Below are 25,460 nucleotides of genomic sequence, written 5' to 3'. Positions count from 1 at the left end.
GCGAAGAGCAACCGAACCCCGCAGGGCCTGGGTGGGGCGGGGCGGGGCGCCCCCGGGTCGGTGGGAGGTCGCGGATCCTGGCCCCCCGAGCCGCCGAGTCGTCAGCACCAGGGACAGCTCCCGGGCCGCTCCCCGCAGCCCCCGACGACGGCGCGCGCGGGCCTGGCGGCGCGCGCTCCTCGCCCGGCTCGGGCGCGCGCCTCCCCGCCAGCGCGCGCCCTGCGCCCGGGACCAGGCTGGAGCCGCGCGCGTGCCGCTCTCGCACGGAGCCAGCCTGGGCGTCCGGGGCCGCGGCCGCAGCCGGAGCTGGCAGGGGGCTCCCGCCTGGGCACTCGGTCGCCACGCGCGGGCCTTCGGGGCCTCTCCAGCGCCCGCCGCTCCCGCGCGGCCCCAGCAGGCGCCGCAGCCGTGGCCTGGGCATGAGCCGCCGTTACTAGCTGCGCGCTGCCCGGGACGGACGCCCGACCGCTCCGTCACGTGCGCCCAAGTCCGCGGCGGGCCGGGGCAGCGCCGTTCCCATGGTTCAAGGTAAGGGCTGAGCCGGCGCGTGGCTCACGGGGACTGGGGGCAGAGGTCGCAGGCGGGGAAGCCCCGGCTCGGTGTCCACTTCGTCAGGAGCGCCACGGCAGCCTGCCCCAGCCTTGCTAGGGGCGGGGAGGGGGGAGCTGCCCGGGCTGGCGTCACCCGTCCCATCTCAGGCCCCCGTAAGTGCGCCCCTGTCGCTGTCACTATGGATGGAGACCCAGGTGGACACCTGAGGGAGAGGCGGGGGCGCCTCTGTCTTCCTCGTAGCCTAGGTAGGCGGGAAACAGGGGAGGGAAAGTTTCCCGGAAGAGCCTGGCCCCCATCCGCTCTGCTGCCAGGGGCTGAGACCCCCGTTTACTGAGACGCGCCGTCTGCCACACGCCGCGCTGGGCTCCCCCCCTGCGCAGTCACCCGTTCAGCCTGGTCACTGCTCCCCAAGAAAGGGAGCCTTGACCCTACTTGTGATGAGGAAACCGAGGCTCAGAGGAGTTTGGTCACTTGTCCAAGGTCACACAGCGAGTAAGTGCGAGAGCCAGCCTCGAACACACCACCCTCTGCACCGCCACCCACTGGCGCCCACGTGGGTCTGTCTGAAACCTGAGCTTATGAGGGAGGGGGAGCCCCAGACTGTCGCTGGGCTCTTCCCGCCAGGAATGGACAGACTCTCCAGGCACCGAAAACCCGGGAGAGACTTCCCGTCCACACGCCCCATCCCCGCCCCGCCATCTCAGCCCACTCCACGTCCTGTGGTCCCAAGGCTGGGGACCGCGTGGGCCCCCGGGTCCCACCTCTGTGCGTCTCACGCCTGCTGCCTGGACTCTGAAACGACATGCTCAAGGGGCGAGTTCCCCAGCCCTTCTCACGGCTAAGGGAGTGTTCCAGAGTCTTCAGCCCCAGCAGTCCCCCCTGGGTGGTCCCCCAGGAAGCCAGAGCTCAGGAAGCCAGCCAGAGGGGTCTCACTGCCAGCCCTTCCCCCCTCCACACCATTCCCCTCTTCCCAAGGCAGGCTCTGGGGCGGGGGAGGGGGCGTCCAGGCACAAGGAGAACTTCCCAGCCCCCGGGGAGTCCGGGGAGTCCAGGCTTGCTAGGAGAGCACCCATGACCTCAGCTTCCCCTCTCCGAGGGGCCCTGAAGACGGAGTCTACGTAACCAGGGCCCTTCCTAGCCAAGCAGGTGGGTTCAGGCACCTCTTGGGCTGGGCCGAGGGCCTGACTTCCTTCCTTCGTGCGCTGGCCACAGCTTTCCGCAGGGCCTGGGTGCCGGCACCTGGAACACCTGTCCCCCTGCCGAGGCTGGGCCCAGGCAGCGTGGGCTTTTGTTCATTCTCGCCTTGGGCAGTGGATCGTTGATCGCCCGCGTGACAGGATGAAAGAGGCCGACAGGGTGGTCCCTGCGCCCCGATCCCGCGAGTTTCCACTTCCTCCTCAGCCCAGTTGCCAGTGGGGCTGACTGGTCGGCTCCACCTGACGGGTTTGGGGGTCTGGAAGGACCCCTGGGGCCCCGCAGCCTCGGCGCCCGCCGGATGCGTGGGGGTGGGGGCGGGGAGCTCTGGGAGCAGCAGCTGGCCTCCACGCGCTGCCCAGAGCCCTGGCACGCAGGAGCATTGCAGCTTCTCCACCCGCATCTCCCCCTGGGGAGGGGGCTCCTGGGGGCCCCCAGACACACGTCGCTCATGTCGGCACAGCGGCGAGACGTGGACGAGGGCACGCGGGGAAAACGTGGGCGCGTGGAGGGGCCAAGACTCGTGCCGGCGCTGTCCACTTCCCCGGGTGACCTTGGACACGTCGCTCCTTCTCTCTGGACCCATCTCCCATCTGAGAAATGACGGGATGGGCCGTGCTCGGTCCCCCGTGGACCGTGGCAGACATCTGAGTTCATCGAAGCCCCGGGGGGAGCTGCAGTCATCGGGGCGTGCAGAGGGGTTGGAAATCTTGAGGGCTGACCCGAATCCGAGTGCCTCATCTTGCCAACTCGCCTCCCCGCTGCAGTGATCACCCCGGGCTTGCCTGTTTGGGGGCCGGCTCTAAATCGCCCACTCCTGGTGCCGCTTCTGGGGCAGCCACACAGCCCGGCTGGCCTGGAGGTTTCGGGGTGCCGGGACCCAGTGCTGCCGAGCGGCCTCTGGGCTCCTGCCACGCGGACCTGTCCACGTAGTAGGGGGCAGTGAGATCCAGCGGGGAATAATTACAGCGCTCAGGGGCCGGGAGTGGGGGAGCCGCGGAGAGATTTATTACATCTCAGTGGATTACAGCTGACTCGCGGCTCTCGGGCAGGAGGCGAGGCCGAGTGGCGGCGGCCCCTGCCCTTTCCTCCGCGCGGCTCCCTGCCCTGCCGCTCTCTCCGACAGAGCCGGCCACATCTGTGTGTCAGCGAAAAGGCCGTTTGCGTGGGGGAGAGTGGATTCCGGGCTCCTCACGGGGGGAAACGGGGCTGCTTCTGCCTCTTGGCAGGGGTGGGCAGCGGAGACCGCCTAACGTCCGTTCCCAGGGCAGCTCGGCCAAGGCCACGGCGGCCGGGGGCATCTCCACCTGGCTTTGCTGCTCTTCCAGAGAACTTTTCCTTGCCGTCTCTCTGTACCCCTGGATTTGCTCCACAGGGCATCTGGGGATCTGATGAGCCAGCTCCTCTCCTTCCTCCAATGAGCAGAGGCTCCTGGGTTCAGGGTGCCTTGTCTCTCCGTTCAGAGCCCTTTGCTCCCTTTGGGATGGGGTCCCCTCCCCGAACAGGCTCCAGCGGCAAAGCCTCCGCCAGGCCTAGCTGGGGGCTGCCTGCGGGTGATGGAAGCCCAGGGGACACCCCCCAGCTTGTCCCGGGGGAGGGTGGGCTACACAAGAGCCCCGAGGGCTCCAAGCCTGGCGCTGCTGCTTCCGGCCTGTGGGTCCCTGGGCCGTCGGCTTCGGGCCGTGAAATGCAGACCGTGGCCCCTTCTTCCCTGGGGTCTTTGGAGGATTAGCAGCAGTCTTGGTGAGAACCCCGTGGCCTCAGGGGTGTGTGTGTTTCAGGGGGCGTTGGGTCAGGCAAGGCTTGCAAGCCCTGCTAGGCGGGTGGGACAGGTCCCGCAGGCTCTGTGAGCCTGGGAGGGACGTGGCCAGATCTGGCCTTTGGCTGCAGCGTGGAGGAAAACTCGGAGAGGGCGAGACGAGGCTGGGGAGGAGGCCGTCGCGTCCGGCCGTAAGAGAGACGAGGGAGGCCTGGCCCAGGGGAGAATGAAGTGGGCAGGGACTTCGTTCTCTGAACGACTGAGGCAGGGGTGTTGGGGCGATGGGAGGTGGCCCAGCACTGAGCCTCTGTCACATCTACAGCTCTCTACACAGAGCCAGGGCAGACGGCCGCCCTGGCTGAAGACTGGAGGACGGCAGGGTGCACAGGAGGGGCCCAGCGGGAGCGGTGGGGGTGCACCCGGGGGTGGGGGGTCGGGGGTCTTGAGGACAACTTTCCCTTCCAGCATTGACAAAGTGTCAGAGCCTCTGATCACACCCTGGCAGGTGGGACATGCTCCCAGCCTATGTCGGGGGGTCTCCTGGGGAGCGTGCCCTGGCCGGGTCTGGCCGGCCCCTGCACCTGTGTGCTTGGCTTTCCCAGGTGGCAGAGGTGGGAGAAGGTGCGGCCAGCCCAGGTGGAGGCTGGTCAAGGCCTGGGGCTCTTTTCCCAGAGCAAGCCTGGCCCCCAGGGCTATGGCCTCGGCCACCACCTCCCCTGGCTCCTGAAGATGTGTGGGCAGCGTGACCGAGCGCAACAAGAGCCCGGCCTCTGGGGCTGTTCAGAGCTGTGTCCCTAGCGAGGTTCCTTAGCTTCCCTGGGCCTCGGGCTCTTCATTCAGAAAAGGACAATAACGACATCCACCTCACGGGATGTGACAGTTTGTGTCTCAGCCGGCTGACCGGGGAGAGGCGTCTGTACACCGCCGAGCCCTTGATAAACCCTCTGCTGGGCCAGGCCCGGGCGGGGCAGGTGCTCACAGACTGGCACGCCCCGCGCTGCGGGCCCTCCTTGCCCTCCCGACTGCGCCTGCTTCCCCGTGCTTGACGACCGGGCCCACGGTTTCTGAGTGCAGCGGCCGTGGGCAACGGTGGCCCCTTCCAGGTGACATTCCCGGGCCGGCCCTGCCCGGCGGCTGGCCTGGAATCAGGCCCTGGGGCCCTGGACAGTAGCCGTCTCTCTAGTCGTTGTTATTTGCACATATCCCGGAAGCATAAATTTGGGACAGGGTCACTCCGGGCGCCCCGGGAACTTGCTGACAATGCAGGTTCTCGGGGCCCCTGCCAGACTTGCCGCTTCTCCCAGGCCAGGCTTGTGCTCAGTGGAGTCTGAGACACACTCTGCCACACAACGGACCCCACGCCGGGACAGAGAAGGGGCTCCGCCTGCGGACGTGAGCGAGGAGGACCCTGCCTCCTTCACGCTATATTTTTAATTCACACACGTGAGATTCTGACATGTGTGGAGGGGTTTTTAAGGTAAACACACACTTGCTCCGAAAGCGAAGCCGAGCCACCGGCTCGGTGCGTGTGTGTCCGGAGGCCGGGGGTCCCGCCGCGCCCGCCAGCATCTCCAATGCTCTCTCCGTGGGCGTCCTCCGCGTTATTCCCAGGGGAACCCGATGTCTCCCCACGTCGGCGCCCGAGCGGTCACGTGCCGACGCCGACCCGCGCTAGGACACAAGCGTGTGGGTCGCCCCGGGATTTCACTCACGCGCAGCTCTCACAGGTCTGCGTTCAACGGCGTGACCCCCTGGGGGAGGGCCGGGGCTGGGCCGCAGCGAGGGGGCCGTGCCCTCGTGAGCGGAGGGAGAGCAGGGCAAGGGCGGTTCTTGGTGGGTTGTGACATGGGTGTGAGGCGGCAGGCGTCCCAGACTCAGAGGAGGGTACCCCATGGGCCAAGGCAGTCAGGGCGGGCTTCCTGGAGGTGGAATTTGAGCTAAGCCCTGAAAGAGGAGTATGACGTGGGGAGGAGCAGGCGTGGTGGAGAGATGGGGGCGTTTCTGCCAGTGCCGAGATGTGGGGCACCTTTCTGCTGACTTTGACTGATAACCAGTGGCCCCCTGAAGATGCCCCAGCCACCGCCACCTCTCTGCCCCCCCCTCCCGCGAAGGTCGGAGGCGGGGAGGGGGGGGGGGATTCAGCAGGGCCTTCCGGGGGCTCACTCTGGCTTTCAGCCTAGATCCAGGCTGCGATTCAGGTCGGTTTCCCTGTGCTTCGCCCCCAGGCTCATCCCGTGGTCCCTCTGCCAGGCTTGTGAAGGGTCGCACCGCCCCTGGTGCTGCAGACAGGCAGGGACCCCAGCCTGCTGGCCCCGCCTCCACCCCCACCCCCACCCCCACCACCCCTCCTGCTGGCAAGTCCCTCAAGCTCTGACTCCCATTGATTGATCCATCACTTGTCAGAAGTGGGGGGATGCTGGTGGGGATGGTAGGGACGAGGGGTGCGGGGAGGCCGGGACCCAGCAGCGGCGCCCGAGAAGGCCGCCTGTGGAGCGCCCCTTTCCATCCGGGACCCTTGTCCAGGGCTTCGCTCGGCAGTGTCGGAAAAGTCTCATTTCCACCCTGTTCTCCAACTTCTTCCACTGAGACGGAACCAAGACGCTCGCTTTTCTAGTTCAAAGGCAAGCGCCTAGCCCCGCACTCCGCTGGCCGTCCTGGGCGGGGGAGGGGGCTCCCGCCCCTGCCGCCCCTGCTCCCGGAGCCCCGCCGCCTTTGCCTGTCGGCATCTCTCCTGAGACCCCGCAACCCAGCCACGGCTCTGCGAGGCCTGACTCTGGGATCTCACGGTCCAAGCCCAGTTCAAAAGAAGCCGGTGAAAAAAGTCCAACACTTCACCAGAAAGCAGCAGCTTCTCGTGATATTGTCAACGTGCGAGCTTCTGGTTATTTACCTGTGTTTAGAGTTTGTTTGGTTAAAACACTCATTATGCAGAAGGCTCCCAGCTCGGTGTGAACCCATTTACAAAATTAAAAATATAGTCAACTTTAATTTTACCTCTATGCAACTTCCCACATGAGAGTTCCCGCTAATTAGGAAACAGATTTCTAGTTCCAAAAATATATATATATATTTCTGCTTTTACAACAGTATCTTGAATAATCATCTTGGGGATCGATTCTATCACCCCTGGGCAGTACCCTGTTGTCTCTGGGATCATCTGCCTCAGTGAACTTGAGACTGGAGGGCGGGAGAGGGCCAGGCAAGCAGGAGGCATGGGGTCAGGAGGACAGGGGACCCGCAGAACGCTGTGAACGGCGGGGCGTGGGGACCCCACGGCCCAGCCCGGCACAGACTCCTCCCAGCTGGTGAGCGTAGGCGGTCACTGGACCTCTCTGTGCGTTTCCGGTCCACACAGACAGGTGGGCCGCACCTCCTGCAGGTGGGGCGACGACAGGCCGACCGTCTCCGTTCAAGCCCCGGACGCCGGGGCCTAGCGAGGTGCAGGACGCCTGGTGCTCCATTCTGAGTTTTGGGGGCCTGTGGAATGGCGCCTGTGGTGGAACTCAGGGTCCCTGCTGTCCTGTGCAGCTGGGGGTCATTGTCCTGCTTAAAAGCCACCCCAGCTGAGGGTAGGCCTAGGTCCCTGGTGCAGCCGCGACGGCCCCGCCAGCCGCCAGCCCAGCCGCAGCCCTCCTCGCCGCGCCCCTGCGTGGGGGTTCGCTTCCGGTTCTGGAGTCCGAGGCCCTTCCTCCCCCCTCTCTGCTCTGCTTCGGAGACCTCTGCAGGCAGGTGTCCCTGAGGAGGTCGGCCCCGTGACAGCCTCTCAGGCCCCTGTTAATGCCTGGCTCCGTGGCTTGTCCGCTGGTCTCTGTCTGCAGCCTGGGACAGGGCGTCCCTCGAGGACAGCACCTGTTGGATCTGTTCAGCGCGGAGCCCCGCCCCGGCCCCGCCCCAGCCCCGCCCCCCGGCACTCAGGTAGGGCACAGGCTAGATACTTGTCCGTTGGCTGGACGTTTTTTGTGTTATTCTGAGGGACAACCTCTTTGGCCAGGGAGTGCAGTGGCTTCTGCGGGTCTCTCCCTGGATGGAGGCACCCCGCATTTAGAGCCACAAACGGAGCCTCAGTTGCTGTCAGGGTCTCCCTTGCAAACACTCAGAACCCGCTCAGGGAGGAACGGGCTCAAAATGTTCCAGAACGGGAGGTAAGGCAGCGTGGCAGGCGCACGGCCACCTGCGAGACGGTCGGTCAGGGGAAACGGGGTCTGTCGGAGCGAGCAGCTGCCGCCCTCTCCCAGCGGCGGGATCTCGGGTCAGAGGGCAGGGGCGGAGCCGGCGGCTGAGCCCCGGGCCGGGGGCTCACGCTGATGTCCTTTTGACAAGACAACCCGTTTTGAAAAGCTCGTTTAATCTGCAACACGGGCTCTGTCAACAACACGCCCACACTCACTTAAAAATGGCTGAGCCCAATTTTTTTTTTAAAGGAAAATTAATGTAAAACAAATGGCTTCAGGCGGCATCTTTGCTGAAGCCTGAGCCACCTAAGACCGCTTGGGGGGCGGCGAAGTTGTCCCCAGACGCTGATAACGGGGTGGCCGAGTGCACTGTGGGCGCAGAGGGGGCAGGGCGTGGGAAGGGGCCCCTGGCGGACCCGGCGGGCAGTCAGCTCCCTAAACCATCAGATGAATGAAAGACGTGTGGGTGGGCGAGGGGCGCCGGCAGGACCAAAGGGCCTGGCTGACCCCCCACCCCGGGCCTCTGCCCTGAGGGTGGCGGGGGCACAGGCGGGTGGGGCCCTCCTCGGGGCCCGCGTGGCTGGGACTCAGGAGAGACCCTGCAGCGAGCCCTGGGCGGAGCAGACAGCCTAGGATTCGGCCAATAGGCGGACGCGGTCCCCCCTCCCTGGTTCCCCAGGGGAGAGCTGGGGATCCAGCCCCTCAGGTCCACGTCTGGGCTGAATTGTGATTTCAAGGGGAGAAAGTCTCCTTGCTGTTCATTGATCAGGTCAGATCACTGACGTCCAAAGGCCCTTCCAGACCCGAGAGAAGGGGTGTGGGGGCCCTTGGATGCTGAGCATCCGTTGTTTTCATGTTCCGATTTTCTAAAACTCTAGAATGTGGGATGCTGGGATTCCGGGAGCCCACGGCCCCGCCCCCTCGGATGGACCTCCGGCTGTGCGCCCGCCCTTTCACCCCGCCCCCACGGCAGGCCTCCCGGGAGCCCAGGCCAGAAGCCGGGCTTTCCGCGGGCGGCGTCCGCCTCAGGCTGCCTGACGCGCCTCTGCCCGGCTCTTCGCTCTTCATTCATCCTCAGTAAGCAGGAAGACGCGCACGCGCGCACGCACGCACGCACGCACGCACGTACGCACGCACGCACGTACGCGCACAGACGCCGAGGGCCGGCACTCCGGAATCCTGCAGGGCCGGGCTGGCCTGGCCCACCGCCGTCTGCCCTGGGCATCCCCGCGTGCGCCCAGCAGCCCGAGGCAGTAACACAGAGAGGAGTCCTGGGAACTGGCCAAGGTGCCCAGCAGCCCAGACGTTCCCGTGACCCGCCGTTTGCTGTGACCCCAGCCCCGGGCCCTCGCGGCCACCTGTGCGTAAGGGTAAGGAGCCTCCCGAGCTCACGTGGCTGCTTGCTCTGGGGAGCTGCCGTACCTGACGGCTCGGCGGGAAGCAGGGAGCTGCGAGACGCTGGCGCTGTTCTCAGTGGACGCTGAGCTCAGCCCTGGGGCAGGGGAGAGGACCCCGACGTTTCTTGCTCTCTCACACTTCCGTCCCCTCCTTCCCCACCCTCCCATCCAGCAGCCCGGGGCCTGGGTTCCGGGCGCAGATTGTCCAGGTGCGCTCATCTGGTGGGTTAAGGAGAACCCACCTCCTCACCTCTGCGCAAGCAGCTTACGACTGTAGCCATGGAAACTGCCTGTCACCTTGCGAACAGCTAAAATGTGTATATTGTTAGGTTTGCCGTTTTTAAAGACGTTACATGGGTCCTCTTTTGCTTTCATACTCCCGCGGGGCTGGGCGAGGTGAATGCAGGTGCCAAGTTGTCATGCGGAGGCTGCCTTTCAGCCCTGCTCCCCGTGCCCACTCCGCAGGGCCTGCGCCCAAGAGGTTGGGGTCCCCAGTGGGGGGGGGCCCTGAAGGGCAGCTGCCCCCTCCACCTGGGCCTCCCCCAACACAAGCTGGACTCCCCCCAGGCCCCCAGGAGCCGAGTACTTCCCACAAGGCTCCCAGACCCACGGCTCAGCTTGGGCCAATGAGAATAAGGATGTCCAGCTGACAGAGGCAGCGAGCATTCCTGGCCGGCTGCCGAGCTGCGGGCCCTGCCCTCCAGGACTTCCCAGCCGAGAAGGGGGACAACACTGTCCTGCTCTTTACTTCACCTTAATGTCGGGAAGATTTTTCTTCTGGACAGAAAATGCCACGTTGGTGTTTTGTCCAGGGATTTAGAGAGGCTGCCCCACTCTCCCCTGGCTTCCATTGTTCCCAACGTGCAGTCTGCTGTCATCTCTGTCCCGCGCATGTCCGCGCCCTTTTATCTGTTTTTAAGATCTTTTTATTGCAGTTTTAAATAATTTGGTTATGACATCCCCCGGTGGTGTTTTCTTTGTGGATTGGTGTGCGTGTGGTTGTGGTACGCTGAGTGTTTGGGATCTATGGGTCTTTGGTATTCATTTAAGTTGGAATAACTCGAGCTAATATTTCTTCTAAGCATTCTTCTGAACCCTCTTCCTTCGAGGGTTCCAATTATAAATACATTGGGCCATTTGAAGTTTCCCACATCTCGCCGAAGCTCTGTTTGTGTATGTTTTGTCTTTTTTCTGTTTCATCTTAAGTCATTTCTATTTCTGTTTTTGAGTTCACTTACCTTTTCTTCTGCAGAATCTAATTTGTATTAATCCCATCTGGTGTGTTTCTCGCCTTACGCGTTGTAGCTCCTTTACCTCTGAAAGTTTGATCTGATCCTTCTTGACATCCGTGTTTCCCCTTCGGCCGCCCGATTGCTCCGCTCGTGCCCCGAGCGCGAGGGCAGCGGTCAGCACGACCAGCTCGGTGTCCCTGTCCCCGAATTCCGTCGCCTGGGCCACTTCGGGGTTACCACCACGGCTCGGTTTTCCTCTTCGTCACGGGTCGTGCCCCTTGCCGTGCCGCGTCGCCTTTACCGGACGCCACACCCCTGGACGCGTGTGCGGGCTTCGCTCTGGGACGCAGCTGTCCTTGGGGAGCGGCGTGATCCTCCCGGCTCTGGCTTTCGTGCTTCGTTAGGCAAAACAGTGCCGCTCTCTGAGCTCCCTCCCCAGGGCTCCGATTCCGGAGTCCTGGCCGGCAGCGGGGAGCAGCAGCCGCTCCGGGCCCGCGTGAGCTGCCGGCATGGCCACCCGGAACCCTGCCCAGTGGCTGTCTCTCTGACCTCAGGCAGACTGGACGCACATCCGCACGTGAGGACGGCGGATCCGGAAAGCGTTTCAGGGAGGAAGGGGCACCGAGCCGCAGCAGGCGGCGGACGGGGCCAGGGCTCCACGCGGACCGGTCCTCCGCACGGCACAGCGCTCGGCACGCTGCTGGCACGTGACAGGTGCCTCCGGAAGGAGGAAGGGGGAGCGCAGGGCCAGCCGGAGACCCGTATTACATCTTCTTTTAAAGCGGAGGGGGCCGACGTCCACGGTCACCCTGACACTAAGGGGGACAGCCTGGATTCACACCTAGGTTCTCTGACTCCCAGGCAGACCAGGGCTGGCGTGGGCCCAGGCTGCCTGGGGGAGCCGGGCCTCCGGGTGGCAGGAAGCTGTCAGGGGCTGTGGCGAGGGTTCCAGGAGAAAAAGGATATAACGAACCATGGTGGCTTGGGGGTGGCCTGGGCCAGGGGCTGGCAAAGGGCAGGACCAACGTGGCCAGTCAGTGCTGGGGGCATTGGCAGGCGGGCTCGCGGGCTGCTGGCCGCGGGGCAGGAAGCGAGGGGACGCGGGGTCTCGCCTGGCCCGCTGAGCGGGGCTCGGATGGGAGCAACGCCCCTGCTCGCCGCACCCGGGCGAATCACATCCCCGCTGTTGGCTCCTCTGCAAAACGGGCACGGCCGCTCCGAGCTCCAGGGACTCGCGAGGGTGACCGGGCGAAGCCTTTGTCGGGTCAGCACCGCCCGGGGCGCCGTGAGGGCGCGGGGGCGCGGGGGCGCAGGGGCTCCGCCCTGCCCACCTGCACTGTGGGGAGCAGCTGTGTTCACAGGTGTCCCGTGTTCCCGGCTCGATGGCCTCTGCCTGGGCTGCACGTCAAGCCACTGAGAAGCTTAGAAGGCTCAGGTCCCTCCCCCGAGACTTCCATGTACCTGGCCTGGGGCGGGGCAGGGCACGCTGGGAGGAGTCTAACTGCTGCCCAGGTGAGCCTGATGGGCAGCCTGGATGAGCCTGTCGCTCAGCTGGGGGCCTTGCCGAAGCCCGGAAGGCTGACTCGGGGGCCTGGGTGGGACCCGGGCTCCGGATTTCACCAAGTTCCCAGTGACGCTGAGGCTGCGCCGCATGCAGAAGTCTTGGGCCCGAAGCAAGCTTGGGCAAGGGACTGTTTGCGAGCTGCGGGGAGGGGCGCCTGTCCTGAGCGCCAGGCCGTGTGCTGGGCAAAGGCCTGGGATCCTGGCTAAGCTTCTCGCTCGAGGCCAGACGCGGACGCACCTCCCTCCCGGTGCCCGGATTCCTGCCTCTGCACGAGGACACTCAGGGCGCGCCCCCGAGGGTCCGTGGACTGCAGCGGCCGCGCCCTTAGCTCAGCCCGACCAGGCGTGTGCTCCGTGAACGGAGCTCCGCGGGTCCCACGCCCCGGCCCGGGCCCCCGCCCACCAGCCTTCCGAGCCCTGAGCCTGCCAGGCCCTGAGCCCCCTTCTAGGGAAGGGGAGATGCTGAAAAGAGGAAGAGAAGATGGAAGCTGAGCTGCAGAACGGGCTTGGAAACCCCAGTTTCCGCACAGTACTCCTCTGGGGGAGAGGAAAAGCCAGCGCCGCGTGCGGCTGAGCTGGGGTTCGCCCGGAGCCTCACGCTCCACCCTCCCACCCGAATTTCCTGACGCGCTGCCTGCGGGCCGCAGCCCCGGGAGGTTCTTGTGGCGCTTCTCAGTCTGCCTTCCTCCTGACGGGGTCCCGTCACCTGGCCTGCAGCCCCGGGCCTGGCCCCGGCCTGCCCAGGAAACACCGGGGGGCAGGCGGGGGCGGCGGGGGCACAGCTGCGAGGCGGGTTCCTGCCCATCCCTGCCCACGCTCAGGGCCCGTTCGGTGCCAGCTTGCTAAAGGGGCCCCAGCTCCACTCAGTCCACCTGGGCTGGGGACCCCTTCTGTGTCCTGGCACTGTACTGGCCCCTGGTGGCTGCAGGAGCACAGAACGTGGCCCACCAGGGCCTTGCCCCACGGGGCCCCGCCCCTCCCATCTGTAGGCGAGCTGGGGGCCGGATAAGGCAAACACCAGCTTTGGGGGGGGCGCACCCGAGTTCCCCCCTGCTCCCCGGCCCTGGCCATGTGTGACCCCAGCTACAGCTCTTCTGCTCTGTTTCCTCGTCCGGGAAACGGGGTGACGGGACCCCACTCAGGCTCTCCTAGAGACCGAAGATGCTGGGGAGGCCGTAGCACCCCACCTGGCACGGGGGGGGGGGGCTCGGGACAGTGTGGCACACTTACCATTGTGGGGTGCTGGGGAGCCACCCAGCGTGCTTGAGGGAGGCGGTGACCTGTCCAGACCTCGGTTCAGGAGCGCCCCGGGGGGCGGCAGGGGCAGGAGGGCGGGGCCCGCGGGACCGGGCAGCCCCTGTCCACACTGTGGACTCCTCAGCCGCGTCAGCAGCTTCGGGGCCTGCCAGAGCCTGGGTGAACCGTGGGCTCCCACACAGACACGCGTGTGGCGCAGACCCCGAGGAGGCCAGACAGCAGAGGCCTGCGGTCTGCGGGGTCTCCAGGGCCGGACGCTGTCACTCAGCATCCAGAAGCCGGTGCCTTGCCCTCCACCCATCCCCCCTCCCACCGTCACCACCTTGGGGCACTCGGGCAGTTCAGGGTTGTTGGCTCGTGTCCAGACTTCACTCTGTGGCAGACACCCAGGGTCACCCTGGGCAAGGATCCTAATCTGGGGGGTGCAGCCACCACCTGCACAGAGCTGGGGGATCCGGCCTCTTTCAGCTCACGCCTCGGTGCACCCTAATGTACCCCAAGTGCCCACCGCTCCGGGCAGGCAGCGGCAGTGACAACTCGAGCTTTAATTCTGGAGCAGGTTCTGAGGGCTGTCAATGGCCTGGAGCCTCCCTCACGAAAGGGCCCTAGGGGCTGAGCGCCCCACCAATGGGCCCTGGGCAGGGGGCCTCCCAGGGACCGCCCGCTGCCCCACAGGACCGGTGAGACCCCAGGTGGCTTTGACAGGGGCCAGGAGGGGTGTCCGCCTGCCACTCCCTGCCTTCCCGAAGGTTCTCGAGGTTGGGGACAGTGACCGCTCAGGGACTCCGCCGCCCAGCTGAGAGCGCCCTCTTTCCCCCAGCAGTGGGGAAGCTGAGCCTTCTGGCCAGCCGAGTGGGGCGAAACCTTGCTCCCTCCGTTCTCCTGGCCATGACCTAGGCCTTCCTGCCACCCAGGCCCTGGGGCCTGGCCCAGACCCTCCCCCGCCTCCCTGCCCACAGCGAAGGGCGATCAACACAGATGCCCCCAGCACCGTGCTGTGGCCTCGCCGTTATTCACCCCAGCGCTGAGCGGAGGCCCGCCGCCCCTTCGCACCCCAGCCTCCTCCCCAGCCCCACTCCCCGGCTCTGCCTGGGCCCAACTTGTAAATTCTGCACATTCTTCACGAGCCGAAAGGCCCCACGGCTCAGCTGTTCACAGCACACCGAGCGCTTTCCGTGTGCCCCGCTCTGGGCTGGGCAGGGGACCAGAGTGGTGAGCCACAGACCCAAGGGGCTCTTCAGTGGCGGTCTGGGAGGAGCTTCTGAAGTCCGGGAACCCCAGAAACGGTCGGCAAAGTGGCACAGCCCCGTGGCCTTCTGGGGGACCCTCGGAGTCTCCAGGTCGCAGAGCGGGCTGGCTCAGGGCGCCCAGGGGCAGCGCTGGATGCCAGTCCCAGCCCCACCCCACTGGGCAGCGTGGTCCACATGCCTCAGGCATCCTCTGGCCTGGGAACAGAGGGGGCACAGGCCTAGCTCACCCCCCCTCCACGCCCCAGGCACCTGGGCAGCCTGCGTTCAGTGAGCCCTGGGCTCGGCTGGGCTGAGCGTGCAGCCTGGAGACAGATGCTCCGTGGCTGGTGGGAGCTGCCTCCGGCCCCCAGCCCCTCTCCCGCCTCCCTGCCCCCAGCCGGCTCTGGATAATGTCGCGGCCAGCCGCGGCCTGCCCAGGGCTCCCGCTTTGTGTTACAAGCGGAGGAATCTGGGATCCCGCGGAGCGTGAAATGAGGAACAAATGTGCACCAGGTCTAGACAGGAACCCCGCGGCGCGCGCTCCCGGCGGCTCGGCGGGGCGTCGGGCTCCCAGGTAGCGGGAGGGCTGAGAACCAGACAGCCGCGTTTGAGGAGGGAGCGGCGCTGGCTCCCGGAGAGCCCTGCCTGAGCCGCCGGCCTGGGGACCGGCCGGCGGGGAGGCCGTGGCACGCGGGCGGGCGTCAGCAGCGGGCCGTCCTCTGCTGCCAGCCGCGGTTTCCCCGCCCGCAGGTGAGCGGCACTGTCATCGCCTGGCTGGGAGCACTGCTGGGTAAGGGCCCCACGTGGACCCCGATGGCCGGGGCAGCTGCGTTTTCCCGGGCACCCCGCTCCACGGGCAGTCGTGGGGGGCAGATGAGCCAGAGGCCCGGCCAGCATGGCGGGCGCGCGGTTTGGCTTCTCGGGCTTCCCCTGGGCATCGCCGGCGACCTTGGCGGGCAGAGCCCTCGTCCAGCATCGCCGTGCGCCCTGTGCTGTGTGAGGTGTGGGAGTCTCGGCCTGGGAGACAGGCTTCGAGGTCCTCACGGAGGACGGGGCGGACGGGGCGGAGCGCCCGGGAAAACCGAAGAGTCTGACGTGCGGGACACGTGGGCCAGACGGCAGCCGTGCGGGGTCTGCTGCCAGCCGCGGGGCCGCCGGGCGGAGGCAGGTGGAGGCTGGTGTCTGGCTCTGCCGCCAGGTGTTTCCTGCTCCCCGCCCCCAGCACCGGCCCATCTGGTCCTCAGGCTGCCGTAAGGCCACCGGCTCCCCCGGCCCCCCCCCCAGGGGAAGCGGGGCCATCACCGGGACTGCAGACTCTGGGGGTCACGGTGGGGTGTACAGAGGGGCCCCATCTCACAGCCTATCCCTGTAAAAATCAGGGGTGGGGATGGGGAAGCGAAGCTGTTTATAAACCTTTAAAACTGTTTATGGTCCCAGGGGGCACATTAGCAATTCGGCGAGACACTCGCCAAATCGTCTTGGCTGGCAGTGAGGCGGCTCCACCAGGCTCGCTGGGCCTGCGGGCGCCTCTCCGCCTCCACCCACGTGGACCCTCCCCGCACAGCCCGCTGCTTCCTCTCCCCACCCAGCCAGCAAGACGGCCGCCCTTCCGGGACTGCTCGGAAGCCCCCTCCTCCAGGAAGCAAGCCGTGGCTCCCCATGCAAGACCACCTCCTCCAGCCCTGAGTCTCCAGGCGCTGCTGGCTCCACTCAGCTCTTGAGCACTGGGCAAAGCCATTCTCGAGACCAGTGTCCCTGGGCCAGCCCGGCCGGGGTCCCCCCGTGGCCCCCGGCGAGCTCGCGTCCAGGCGTTCGCAGCCCGCCCTCTGCCCACGCCGGGGGCCGCCTTCCGGATTCGCCGCTTGGCTCGGCGGCTGGCATTGCTTCGCGTTCGTGGTCCTCAGACTGCGTCACGCGCCTCGCTCATCGGGGTCCTCCGCAGGCAGGGCTGGTGAAGGACGCAGACCTACGCCCTTCAAGTCCCGAGCTGGCAGGAACTGGTGTCTAGACCCTGACACACCCACATCACAGAGAAGGACACTGAGGCCCGGAGGGAGGCCTCCGGTCCAGGGTTGCCAGCGAGTCTGTGGCAGAACGTCCCCCCAGCTGCCGGCCCCCTCTGCTTGTCGCCTTGATGTCCAGCTAAGCAGAGTCCCCGGCCACAGGAAGAAGGTCTGAGAGGCTCCGTGAGGGCATCAAGGGGTGGGAGTCGGGGAGAGCGGCCTCTGGCCCCTGTGTGTCTGCTAACTCCCAGTACGGCGTCACGAAGGAGCCGCCCCCCATCCTGGTCCCCTGCGCTGGCCTCAGCCTTCCTCCCGACCCCACTCAGGGCTACGAGACATGGTCCCTATGTCTCCCCTGGCGCTGGGAGGCTCTGTGATGCATGTCAAATAAGTCCTGGAAGGCTTCCTGGAGGAGGGGGCGTGCTCTGGGCCCTGATAGTAGACCCTGGAAAAGCAGACGGAAGGGCATCCCAGGGGTGGGCCCGGCTGGGGCAGAGAGGTGGCGGGGGTGGGGCCCGGGGAGGCCCTGTCGCGCTCGGGGGCTGTTCAGAGTGGAGGGAGGGCTGAGTCAGGCCGGGGTGCGAGCGTCTGCTGGCCCGGCCTGGCCCGGCACCGGCGCCGTTTGGGCGTTGCCGCCCCTGGGCGTGCATGTATCTGCAGAGCGAGGCTGAGACGCTCCAGCTGGACGGGGCCCGGGTGTGGGGGCCCTGGCTGCTGACAGCCAGGCCCGGCGCCCGCCCCGCCGCGCCGCCAGGCTGCCTGCCGCTGGAGGGGGCCCCCCGGAGCCGGGAGCGAGGGGCCGCCTGTGCCTCGGACCCGGGAGGGGGGCTGCGCGGCCCGGTGGCCACCCCAGCACGCCCTCAGGGACCCGGAGAGGGGTGGGAATGCTGCTGATGGCAGCGGAGGGCGGAGGGCGGCCCGGCCCCCGGACAGTCTCCCCGACCTGCGGGGGGCGGGGAACCGGGGCGCCGAGAAGCCACTCGCTCTCACCTCCGCCCGGAGGCAGAGCGGCTGGCTCCCGGGGGTGCTGGGGTTCCGGGCGAGGCGCAGGGCTCCCCGGCACTCTGCAGTCCCTGCGTGACCTCGGATTTCTCCCAAGCTCAGTCCCTCCTCGATGAAGCGGGGCCGTAATTACCCTTCTGGGTGTAAACAGCAAACACAGTCGAGGTGACGTGGTCGCAGAGTCGCCTGCTGACGTGGGGGTGAGATGCAGCCCGCTTGCTCGGGGCACCTGCGTCCTTCCTGTCCCCCTGCTGGCCCGGCCCCTCCGGCCGTCCACACGCCGGGCCGCGCGCCGAGCACCCATGTCTCACCCCGGGGCCATGTGACCAGGTCCCAGCTCCATTTCCTAGTCCGGCCCGGGTCACACATTCCCCCCGCCCTCAGCAAGCTGTGGCCTGGGAGGTGGCGGTGGGGGTCAAATGGGGCTGCCGTGCCAGCCACTCAGACACGCAGAGAAGGGGGGCCGGGCTGGCACCCTGAAAGCCGTTGGCGACAGCAGCGTGCGGTGTAGCCTCTGACGATGCCGGGGCCGCAGGGCGTGACTCAGCAGAGACGGCCTTGACCCTCCCTGACCCCGCATCTCACTGGAGCTGGGACCTGAGCCCGTCCCCCTCCCAGGGTCAGCTTGCTCATCTTCACACGTGGGGCCTGGCCCGGGGGGGGCGGTGTGGGGTCTCAGAAAGGGGACTGCTTGGCGAGCGCCGAACAGGCCGGTGTGGACGCCGATGCCTCCAGGACCAGGGAGCCCCGGGGGAGGCGCGGTGTTCGGCTGGGACGGGGGCCGTGTGCCCGAGTGCCACCCCACGGGCTGCCGGGCTCGGCTGGGTCACTGCGGGTGGCCCTGCTGCTCTTCTTTGAGCCCCGTCTCAGCTGCAAAGTCGGGGTCACGGTCCCTCCCCTGCCCTCCCACGGTCACCCCGAAGACTAGGAAGGGCTGCCCAGGGCCCTCCAGCCACCCTGGGGTCGGGCTGCGGCAAGCACGGAGCCCCGGGCCTACAGGGCGGAGGCGAGCGGGGGCCAGGCCCACGCTCTGCAGGCAGCTGCCGGCTCTGCTTTGCCTCACCTCAGCGAAGCGCATGAAATGCATCTGGACAGCAGGCCTGGCCCCCACCCAGCGTCCCCCCGCCGGCCGCCTCGTCTGCAGACCCAGCTCCCTGGACCGGGCCCCGGGTCGGCCCGCGCCCCCGGCGTGGCCAGCGGGCCAGCTGGCCTCAGCCGCCCTGGGCGCCCAGGAGCGCGGGGTCTCGGGCCGGCTGTCTGTGTGTGTGGCCGGCGCTGCGTCTCCCCAGCTCGGCCCTGCGGTCAAGCTGTCTGGGTCTGCCTGTCCGCACCCTTGTCTGTCTGGCCTCGGAGCTGTCTGTGAGTCTGTGTCTCCTTGTCTAATCGCTGTGGGTATGTCTGGGTCTGCCTTCCCGCCTCTGTCTCTCTGTCTGGCTGTCTGTCTGGCTGTCAGGGTCTGGGTCCCCGACCCGGCTCTGCCTCTGGCACACAGTGTCACCTGGGCGAGACCCCCCCCATGTCAGTATAGCATCCCCCTGCATCCGAGCGCAGGGGTCCCGGCGTCCTGCCTGGCCACGACCCCTCCTAAGCCACGTGGCCCTGCAGACGGCAGCCTTCCCAGCGCCCTGACCCCAGCGCGGGGGCTCAGCCCCCCGCCCCCACCCGCCACCCGCCCGGACCTGGAGTCCCGGAACGAAAGCTCCGTCTGTCAGTTATTCTCACACATTCCTGGAAGAGGGGAAATCGGCCCAAATTCCAGCAAGCCTTTGGCAGTATTTATCAAAAACTTCAGAAACGTGCATACCACAAAGTTCTTCACTGCATATTCCTGTAATCACGAGGAGTGGGGAGTCACTCAGATGCCACCGGCGGGGCCTGGCCGAGCGAGCTGTGGGACGGGGCAGGTGGGTTCTGTTCATGGTTCTGGAGGGACCCCTGAGGGTACCCACGCGTCCAAGAGAACATGGTGGATCTGGGGGTAGCCTACTAGGTGAGCCGAGGGAAGGGCAGAGGGTGTGCAGAATGCCACTTCAGCTTCAGAGGGAGAAGGGACTATGTGTCTGCTTATGTTTGTAGAATGAAATAATGGGAGGACAAACCCAGAACCAAGTGAAACGGTCACCTCTGGGCGGAGCGGGGGAGGGGCGGGGTGGACGCAAGAGTTCGCTGACTGCACCTGGGGGTATGCACTTGACTTGGGAACCAAATGTTTTCCGCAACTAAAAATCAAAATTAAACCCATTTTTAAAGAAAAGGTAAACATCGACTGGAATTGAGTTGGCCGAAAAATCATACTAAGAATTATTTTAAGTGACTTCGAAACAGAGCCAAAAAAAAAAAAGCAAATGTCAAATTCCGTTCAGTGGACTTGTCAGTAGAAACATTGGTAGTGTTATTTTTTGGTGATTATGTTAAATGGGAAAATGCAAGTAAGTAGTGAAGTGTATGTCGTTAAGAAATGAGACCGTCACTGTAAAAGTCATAAAAACCCTGTCATCTCTCATTTGAAGTGAAAACATCAGTGTGGACTCACGGTTCACTTTTCTCTTCCTAAAAATAAAAATAAAAATAAAAAGTATTCCGTAGCTCTGGTCACTAAAAAGCCTGGAATGACTAGAACCCCAGGAGCAGTGAGCACCCTTACTGCCCAGACCGTGTGCTCTACACACCGCTTCCCACTAGGAGACCCAGGTGTCGCAGAGAGACGCTAGGTCTCAGGTCCGGGCCAAGATGGGCCAGGACACCTCGTGCCTGAAAGCAACGCACCCTCAGGGATTAGTGGGGTTGCATCAAAAGGACACAAGAGCCGACTTGGAGGGGCCGCCAAACCCACAGTCCCACTGGGACCGTCAGAATGTCAGCGAGAGTCATGGCCGCGGTGAATTGAAACAGCAACTGTATAAAAACTCGGGAGACCGCGGTGATTCTGTAAAACAGCCCCTACCGCCATGGGCGCCCGCTTGTTTTAAAACTCGGCGAGTTAAGGATGCAGCATCCACGCCTTTCCTCTGCAGACCGCGGTTTGGGATAACTGGTAATAAATATGGAAAGTTCTTCAGAAAAGGCTGGAGCTAATTCATGCGGGAGAAATGATAGCATCTGAAAAGCCACTCTTCGTGACCCCTGATGAGATCATGGATCCAGGTAAGAACGATCCCCAGGGGCCGCAGAAACCGTTAGGCGGATGGCCGGCCCCTGCGCTGGGGCCGACAGCAGCTGAACCGCCCAGGACTTAATCTCAACCTCAGGACAAGACGGACAGCAGAACTGGGGCCCGGAAAGGGACGCGATGATAGGGGCCCAGTTCGGAGGACGACACGGTGGCGGGGGACCGTGTGAAATGCCGCTCCGGGGGACCCGGCCGGCTCGAGTCCACCGAGGGTTCTCGAAGGTCCACGATCCAGCTGCTTCCACTACAAACACCGCGGGGCGGGGAGAGGCCGGAGAGGGCGTGGGCGCCGACCCGCTCTGGAGTCAAAGAACCCACCACGACTGGATCCGGATTTGAACAAAGCAACCGTAAAATGTCATTTTGGGGATGATTGGAGAAAACTAAACACAGACGGGGTTTTTATTTTATTTTAAGTACTCATCTGTCAGATTTTTCACTGAAATATTTATGATATGCTCTGGGGTTTTCCTTTAAAATATTTCAACCGCCCCCGCCCCAGCCATCACCCTGCAAAAAAAAGAAAAAACGGAGCGATGGGGAATGAGAGCTGGAGCCGGCTCCCGCTGGTCCGCGAGAGAGAACGCACTAGCCAACCAGGAGTTCCGCAAGGCAGGTGTCCGGTGTCCACCTTGGTGACTTGAAACGGCCGTGAAAAGACTGATGCCTCAGACATCAGCAAATGCTGCAGGTCAGGACGTCTTCGTTCTGAGAACTGGGTTCACGGGAGAGCGGCTGGGGACAGCGCTGTTCACTCGCTCTGCTCCTTCCTGGTTGTGCCAAATTTTCCACAATAAAGAGTTTACAACGGGCGTGTCCTTGGGCCTAGAAACCCCACGTCTAAGAATTTAGCCTGAAAAAGTAATCGAATTCGTTCTGTAAGTCAAGTAGCTCCAATCGCTTAGCTATAAAAATGCTTATTAATACGTTGGCTTAAAAAAAAAAAAAACTTTAAAGTGTAAACAGCTTGAGTATCAAAAAGGAATGGGTTTTGTTTTGAAAGATGAAAATGTTCTGGAAATGGGCTGCACGCCGCAAATATGCAAATACACTTGACACCACGGAGCTGCGCACTTAAAGTTGGTTAAGATGGCAAATTTTATGCTGTGTGTATTTTAGCACAATTAAAAATGTTTTTGTCTTTTTTCCAACAACAAAAAAGATCAGTCATGTTACACAACGGAGTATGGTTAGAAATTAGGTTGCAGAAGAAAATTTAATGATATGGAAAAGCAAAGCTGATCTCGTTAGGTGAAGAAGGGGGTTGCAAAGCTGTGTGCCCAGCCGGGCCGCATGTGAGCAAGTTTCAAACGCCCGAGCGGTACAGCCGGCCGCGAGCGCGCCGTTCAGCAAGAGCGCGCTCCTCTGAGCAGTGGGCTACGTGCTGGCGAAACCCGCACAAACCCCCAGGAGCTGGGTCTTGGGCGTGGGCTCAGCATCACCTGGCACAGAGGGGGAACCTGGGCTGGCGGAGGGCGAGGCAGCGCGGCCCCGACTGCCTGTCGCGTGCTGGCCCCAGAGGGTTTCCTTTTCCCCTTTCGCGTGTTTTCTCAACTTTCTAAACCAGAACGGGTAACTTTTCGCAATGGGAGAGAGGTGAAGCAGTAAGGCCGGGGACGTGTGTTGCAGGCTGTTGATGGAGAAGGGGGCGGATGACAGCCGGGACAGTGGTCATCACCGGAGGCATCTTGGCGACTGTGATTCTGCTCTGCATCATCGCTGTGCTGTGCTACTGCCGGCTGCAGGTACAGGGAGGGGCAGGGGGCGGTGCTACCGCGGGCTGCAGGTTCGGGGCGGGGGGCGGTGCTACCGCGGGCTGCAGGTCCAGGGAGGGGCAGGGGGCGGTGCTACTGCGGGCTGCAGGTACCAGGTACCGGGCTGTGGTGAGGGCTGGGCGGGGCCCAGGAAGCCTGGGGGCGGGGGCAGCGTCAGGTTTTGAAGAAGATGCAAAGCGAACAGCCCTGGCCTGACCCCACCCATCTGGGCTCAGCGGCCACAGCTGCCTGGCTGACCTTGCCCAGCGCTTCCCAAACACGGGCTCAGACAGGGTAAGGGTGTTAGTGGACAGCACGCAGCTGCCGAGGGGAGGACAGGTGAGCACTGGCCGCGCCGCTCACCACCTGTGCGGTCCCTCCCCGCCCCTGCCCCGCAGAGCCGCGAGGCCCGCTCTGCCCGAGGGGGGGCGGGAGGTGCTCGTGGGGGCCAGGGCGCCAGGCCCGGTGCCCGTGCCCCGGCCCGAGGCCAGACTGGCCCGCCAAAGCCCAGCTCTGCCGTGTCCAGGCCGCGAGGCGCCTCTGTGCCTGTTTCCTGTGAAAAGGACACGGCGACTGCGGATGACCCGAGCAAACCCTTCCGGCAGGGCTCGGCAGGGCGCCCGGCCCGGGCGAGGCCCCTAAGTGACGGTTAGAGGTACCGGGGGTCCGAGCCCGCTCGGGCCAGGGCCCTCCCTCCCGTGGGCGGTGAGAGGCGGCGGGGGCAGCCGGGGTCACCGCCCTCTGCCCACAGTACTACTGCTGCAAGAGGGACCAGGAGGACCCCGAGGAGGACGAGGAGCCGGACTTCGCGGTGCACCCGAGCCTGCCCCCGCTGCACTCCAGCCGCAGCCTGGTGCTGACCAACGGGCCCGCGCTCCACCCGGCCGCCGCCCCCGCCTTCGGCCAGAAGTCCCCGCAGGCCCGCGCCCTCTGCCGCAGCTGCTCCCACCACGAGCCGCCCGCCTTCTTCCTGCAGGAGCCGGAGGACGGCGGGGTGCACAACGGCGGGCAGCGCGTGGCCTACCACAGCCTCGGCGCTGACGACCTGGAGCTGCCGCCCGGGACCTTCGGGGGCCTGCAGGCGCTCAACCCCAACCGCCTGTCGGCCATGCGGGAGGCCTTCTCCCGGAGCCGCAGCGTCAGCACTGACGTCTGAGCGGCGTGGCGCGTGCGCCCGCCCGCCCGCAGGCCCTGAGGCCATGGAGGAGGGCCACGGCTCTGCCGCCCCGCCCCAGGCCGGGGCCCCAGCTCAGCCCAGCTGTCCTGTCATCACGGTGTGGCTCCGGGCTTGGGGGGCCTGGGACCCCACCCTCGGGGAGCTCTGGGGCCCACTGCAGGGATAAGGCCCAGTGAACGCAGGTGCAGCCGGGGTCAGGGGTCACCAGGACTGGCAAGGAGGCTGGCGCGATGCAGCAGAGGTAGGCCGCACATCCAGGTGAGGGCTGCAGAGTGAGGCCGGGCGCCGGGCTCCCGCGCTAGTGCAGGCATCGCGGGAAGTGGCTTCCATCACGGCCCGAGCCACTTGGCCATCTCAGGCACATGGGCCAGCCACGTCACCCTCTCCCTGCTCAAGGAAGGGGTGGCCGGCACGATGCTGGCCCTGCAGCGAGCCCTCCCTGGGACTTTGGACCAGCTGTTCTGCCCCTCCAACCAGGGGGCCCCGTATCTCCCCTCCCCGCTCCATGCAGCTCTGGCTCCGGGTGGCCGAGAGCCAGGCTGAGCTGGCATCCCTGTGCAGCCCCGGAGAAGGGCAACTTGCAGGGGCGGCCGGGCCCGGGGGATGGGCCGCCTCGCCTGGCCGTGTGCCAGCCCCTCGCTGTGGGAGCGCCCACACCACCGTGCACAGCCCGTCCCTTGGTCTTACATTGTGGGGTGCATGGGGCCGTGGATCCAAGGCTAATAGACCCACTCACTCCGCGAAACCTGGGATGGGCCCTCCCGTCTGGGTCTCGGTCTCCAGGAGCCAGTCAGGCTCTCGTCCCCAGCGGAGACAGCCTGGCCACTCTGCTGCCGGCTGCTTCTCAGGAGGAGCTGTGAGTGAGGCCCCAGCAGCCCTGCCCTGCATGGGGACTTCGACTGAACCCCTCTCCACCAGCTCCCAGCAGGGGGTCTCTCCGGGACCCCGGTCTCAGCTCCCTCACTCTGGCGGGGGAAACGATGACCTCCGGCCACCCTGGAGAACGGCCCGTGCCCGGGGGCGCCCACCGCGGGGACCGCGGCGACCGCGGCGCCTCGCCCAGGCAGAGGCGGTGGTCCCCGTCTCTGAAGCCAGCCCGCGGGGCCCCCGCCCTGTCCGGGGTCTCTCTGCCTCTGGACCTGCCATGAAACCCGGGGTGGGGTGAGCCCTCGTCGACCCAGCAGGACGGACCGAGCTCCCAGCCACCCGCCCCCCGACAAGACGAGCCTTTGAGGGGCAGGTGACACCCTGTGAGCCACGGGCAGCACGAGCCACTCTGTTGGCTGGACTGGACATGCGCGCAGTGGGCCAAGACGTGCCGTGGGCTGGACTGGACATGCGCGCAGTGGGCCAAGACGTGCCGTTCCTAGCGTTCTCGACCTTTTCCCGCTTCCTCCTTTCTGCTCCTGCCCCGGTTCAGACGTGCCCACGGAACTGACCCAGAGCTTCCCAGAGCCCCGCTCACACCCCCACGCCGTGTGAACCCTTCGAGTCTGTGTCCCACGCATTCGCTCGGGGGTGGGGGTGGGGGTAGGGCGAGGGCCGGGAGGCGGCGCTTCCTGTAGCTGTTCTGTTTTCCCGTTTCCTTCGCTGGTCTTACCCTCTGTGTAGATTCACAGGTCAATTCGAAATAAGCATCTTCCACGTGAATTCACTCGGCTCCACGTGGGCGCCGTGGGGAGCCGCCTGCTCCCCGGGGACAGCAGAAGCCAATAAAACTCATCCCCGACACACCGCCCTGCTGTCTGCAGTCCCCCTGGTTCACGCCTCTCTCCAGAACTTTCTGGGAAATGCCGGGCAGAGCTGGCCTTCGCTCTCCTGTCCAGCCCGTGGGGTCAGGGCTCCGCCCGGAAAGGCGGCCACAGCAAGCGACGCGTGTTTACCAGTTCCCAGGGGTGGCTGTGTCCATCTTCCAAGACTGGGAACGGCTGACCTAAACTCTGAGCTCCTGGCGGTTGTGGGGGATGGGCTGTTACCTGGGGCAGGAGGCTGGTGTCTCA

The 25,460-nt window shown here is 65.3% G+C and overlaps 1 protein-coding gene across 4 annotated transcripts; it reads left to right on the top strand.

Moving 5' to 3' along the window:
* The first annotated feature begins 447 nt into the window (after nucleotides 1–447).
* Nucleotides 448–25,189, top strand: FAM163B (family with sequence similarity 163 member B). 4 transcript variants are annotated; one of them, XM_016136941.2, is made up of 3 exons: nucleotides 448–528; nucleotides 22,159–22,274; nucleotides 23,035–25,189. In XM_016136941.2, exons 2-3 carry the CDS (start codon nucleotides 22,182–22,184, stop codon nucleotides 23,437–23,439), a joined length of 498 nt encoding a protein of 165 aa, XP_015992427.1. In that variant the 5' UTR covers nucleotides 448–528; nucleotides 22,159–22,181; the 3' UTR covers nucleotides 23,440–25,189. The 4 variants fall into 4 exon arrangements, with proteins under 4 accessions (XP_015992427.1, XP_015992429.1, XP_036074107.1 ...); XM_016136943.2 differs by lacking the exon at nucleotides 448–528 and adding an exon at nucleotides 7,505–7,647; XM_036218214.1 differs by lacking the exon at nucleotides 448–528 and adding an exon at nucleotides 15,067–15,145.
* Nucleotides 25,190–25,460: the final 271 nt, after the last annotated feature.

Source organism: Rousettus aegyptiacus, unplaced genomic scaffold, assembly GCF_014176215.1.
Source record: "Rousettus aegyptiacus isolate mRouAeg1 unplaced genomic scaffold, mRouAeg1.p scaffold_m13_p_3, whole genome shotgun sequence".
Lineage (NCBI taxonomy): Eukaryota > Metazoa > Chordata > Mammalia > Chiroptera > Pteropodidae > Rousettus > Rousettus aegyptiacus.
Note: the sequence above shows the minus strand (reverse complement) of the source record. Positions and strands in the feature narration are given on the sequence as shown.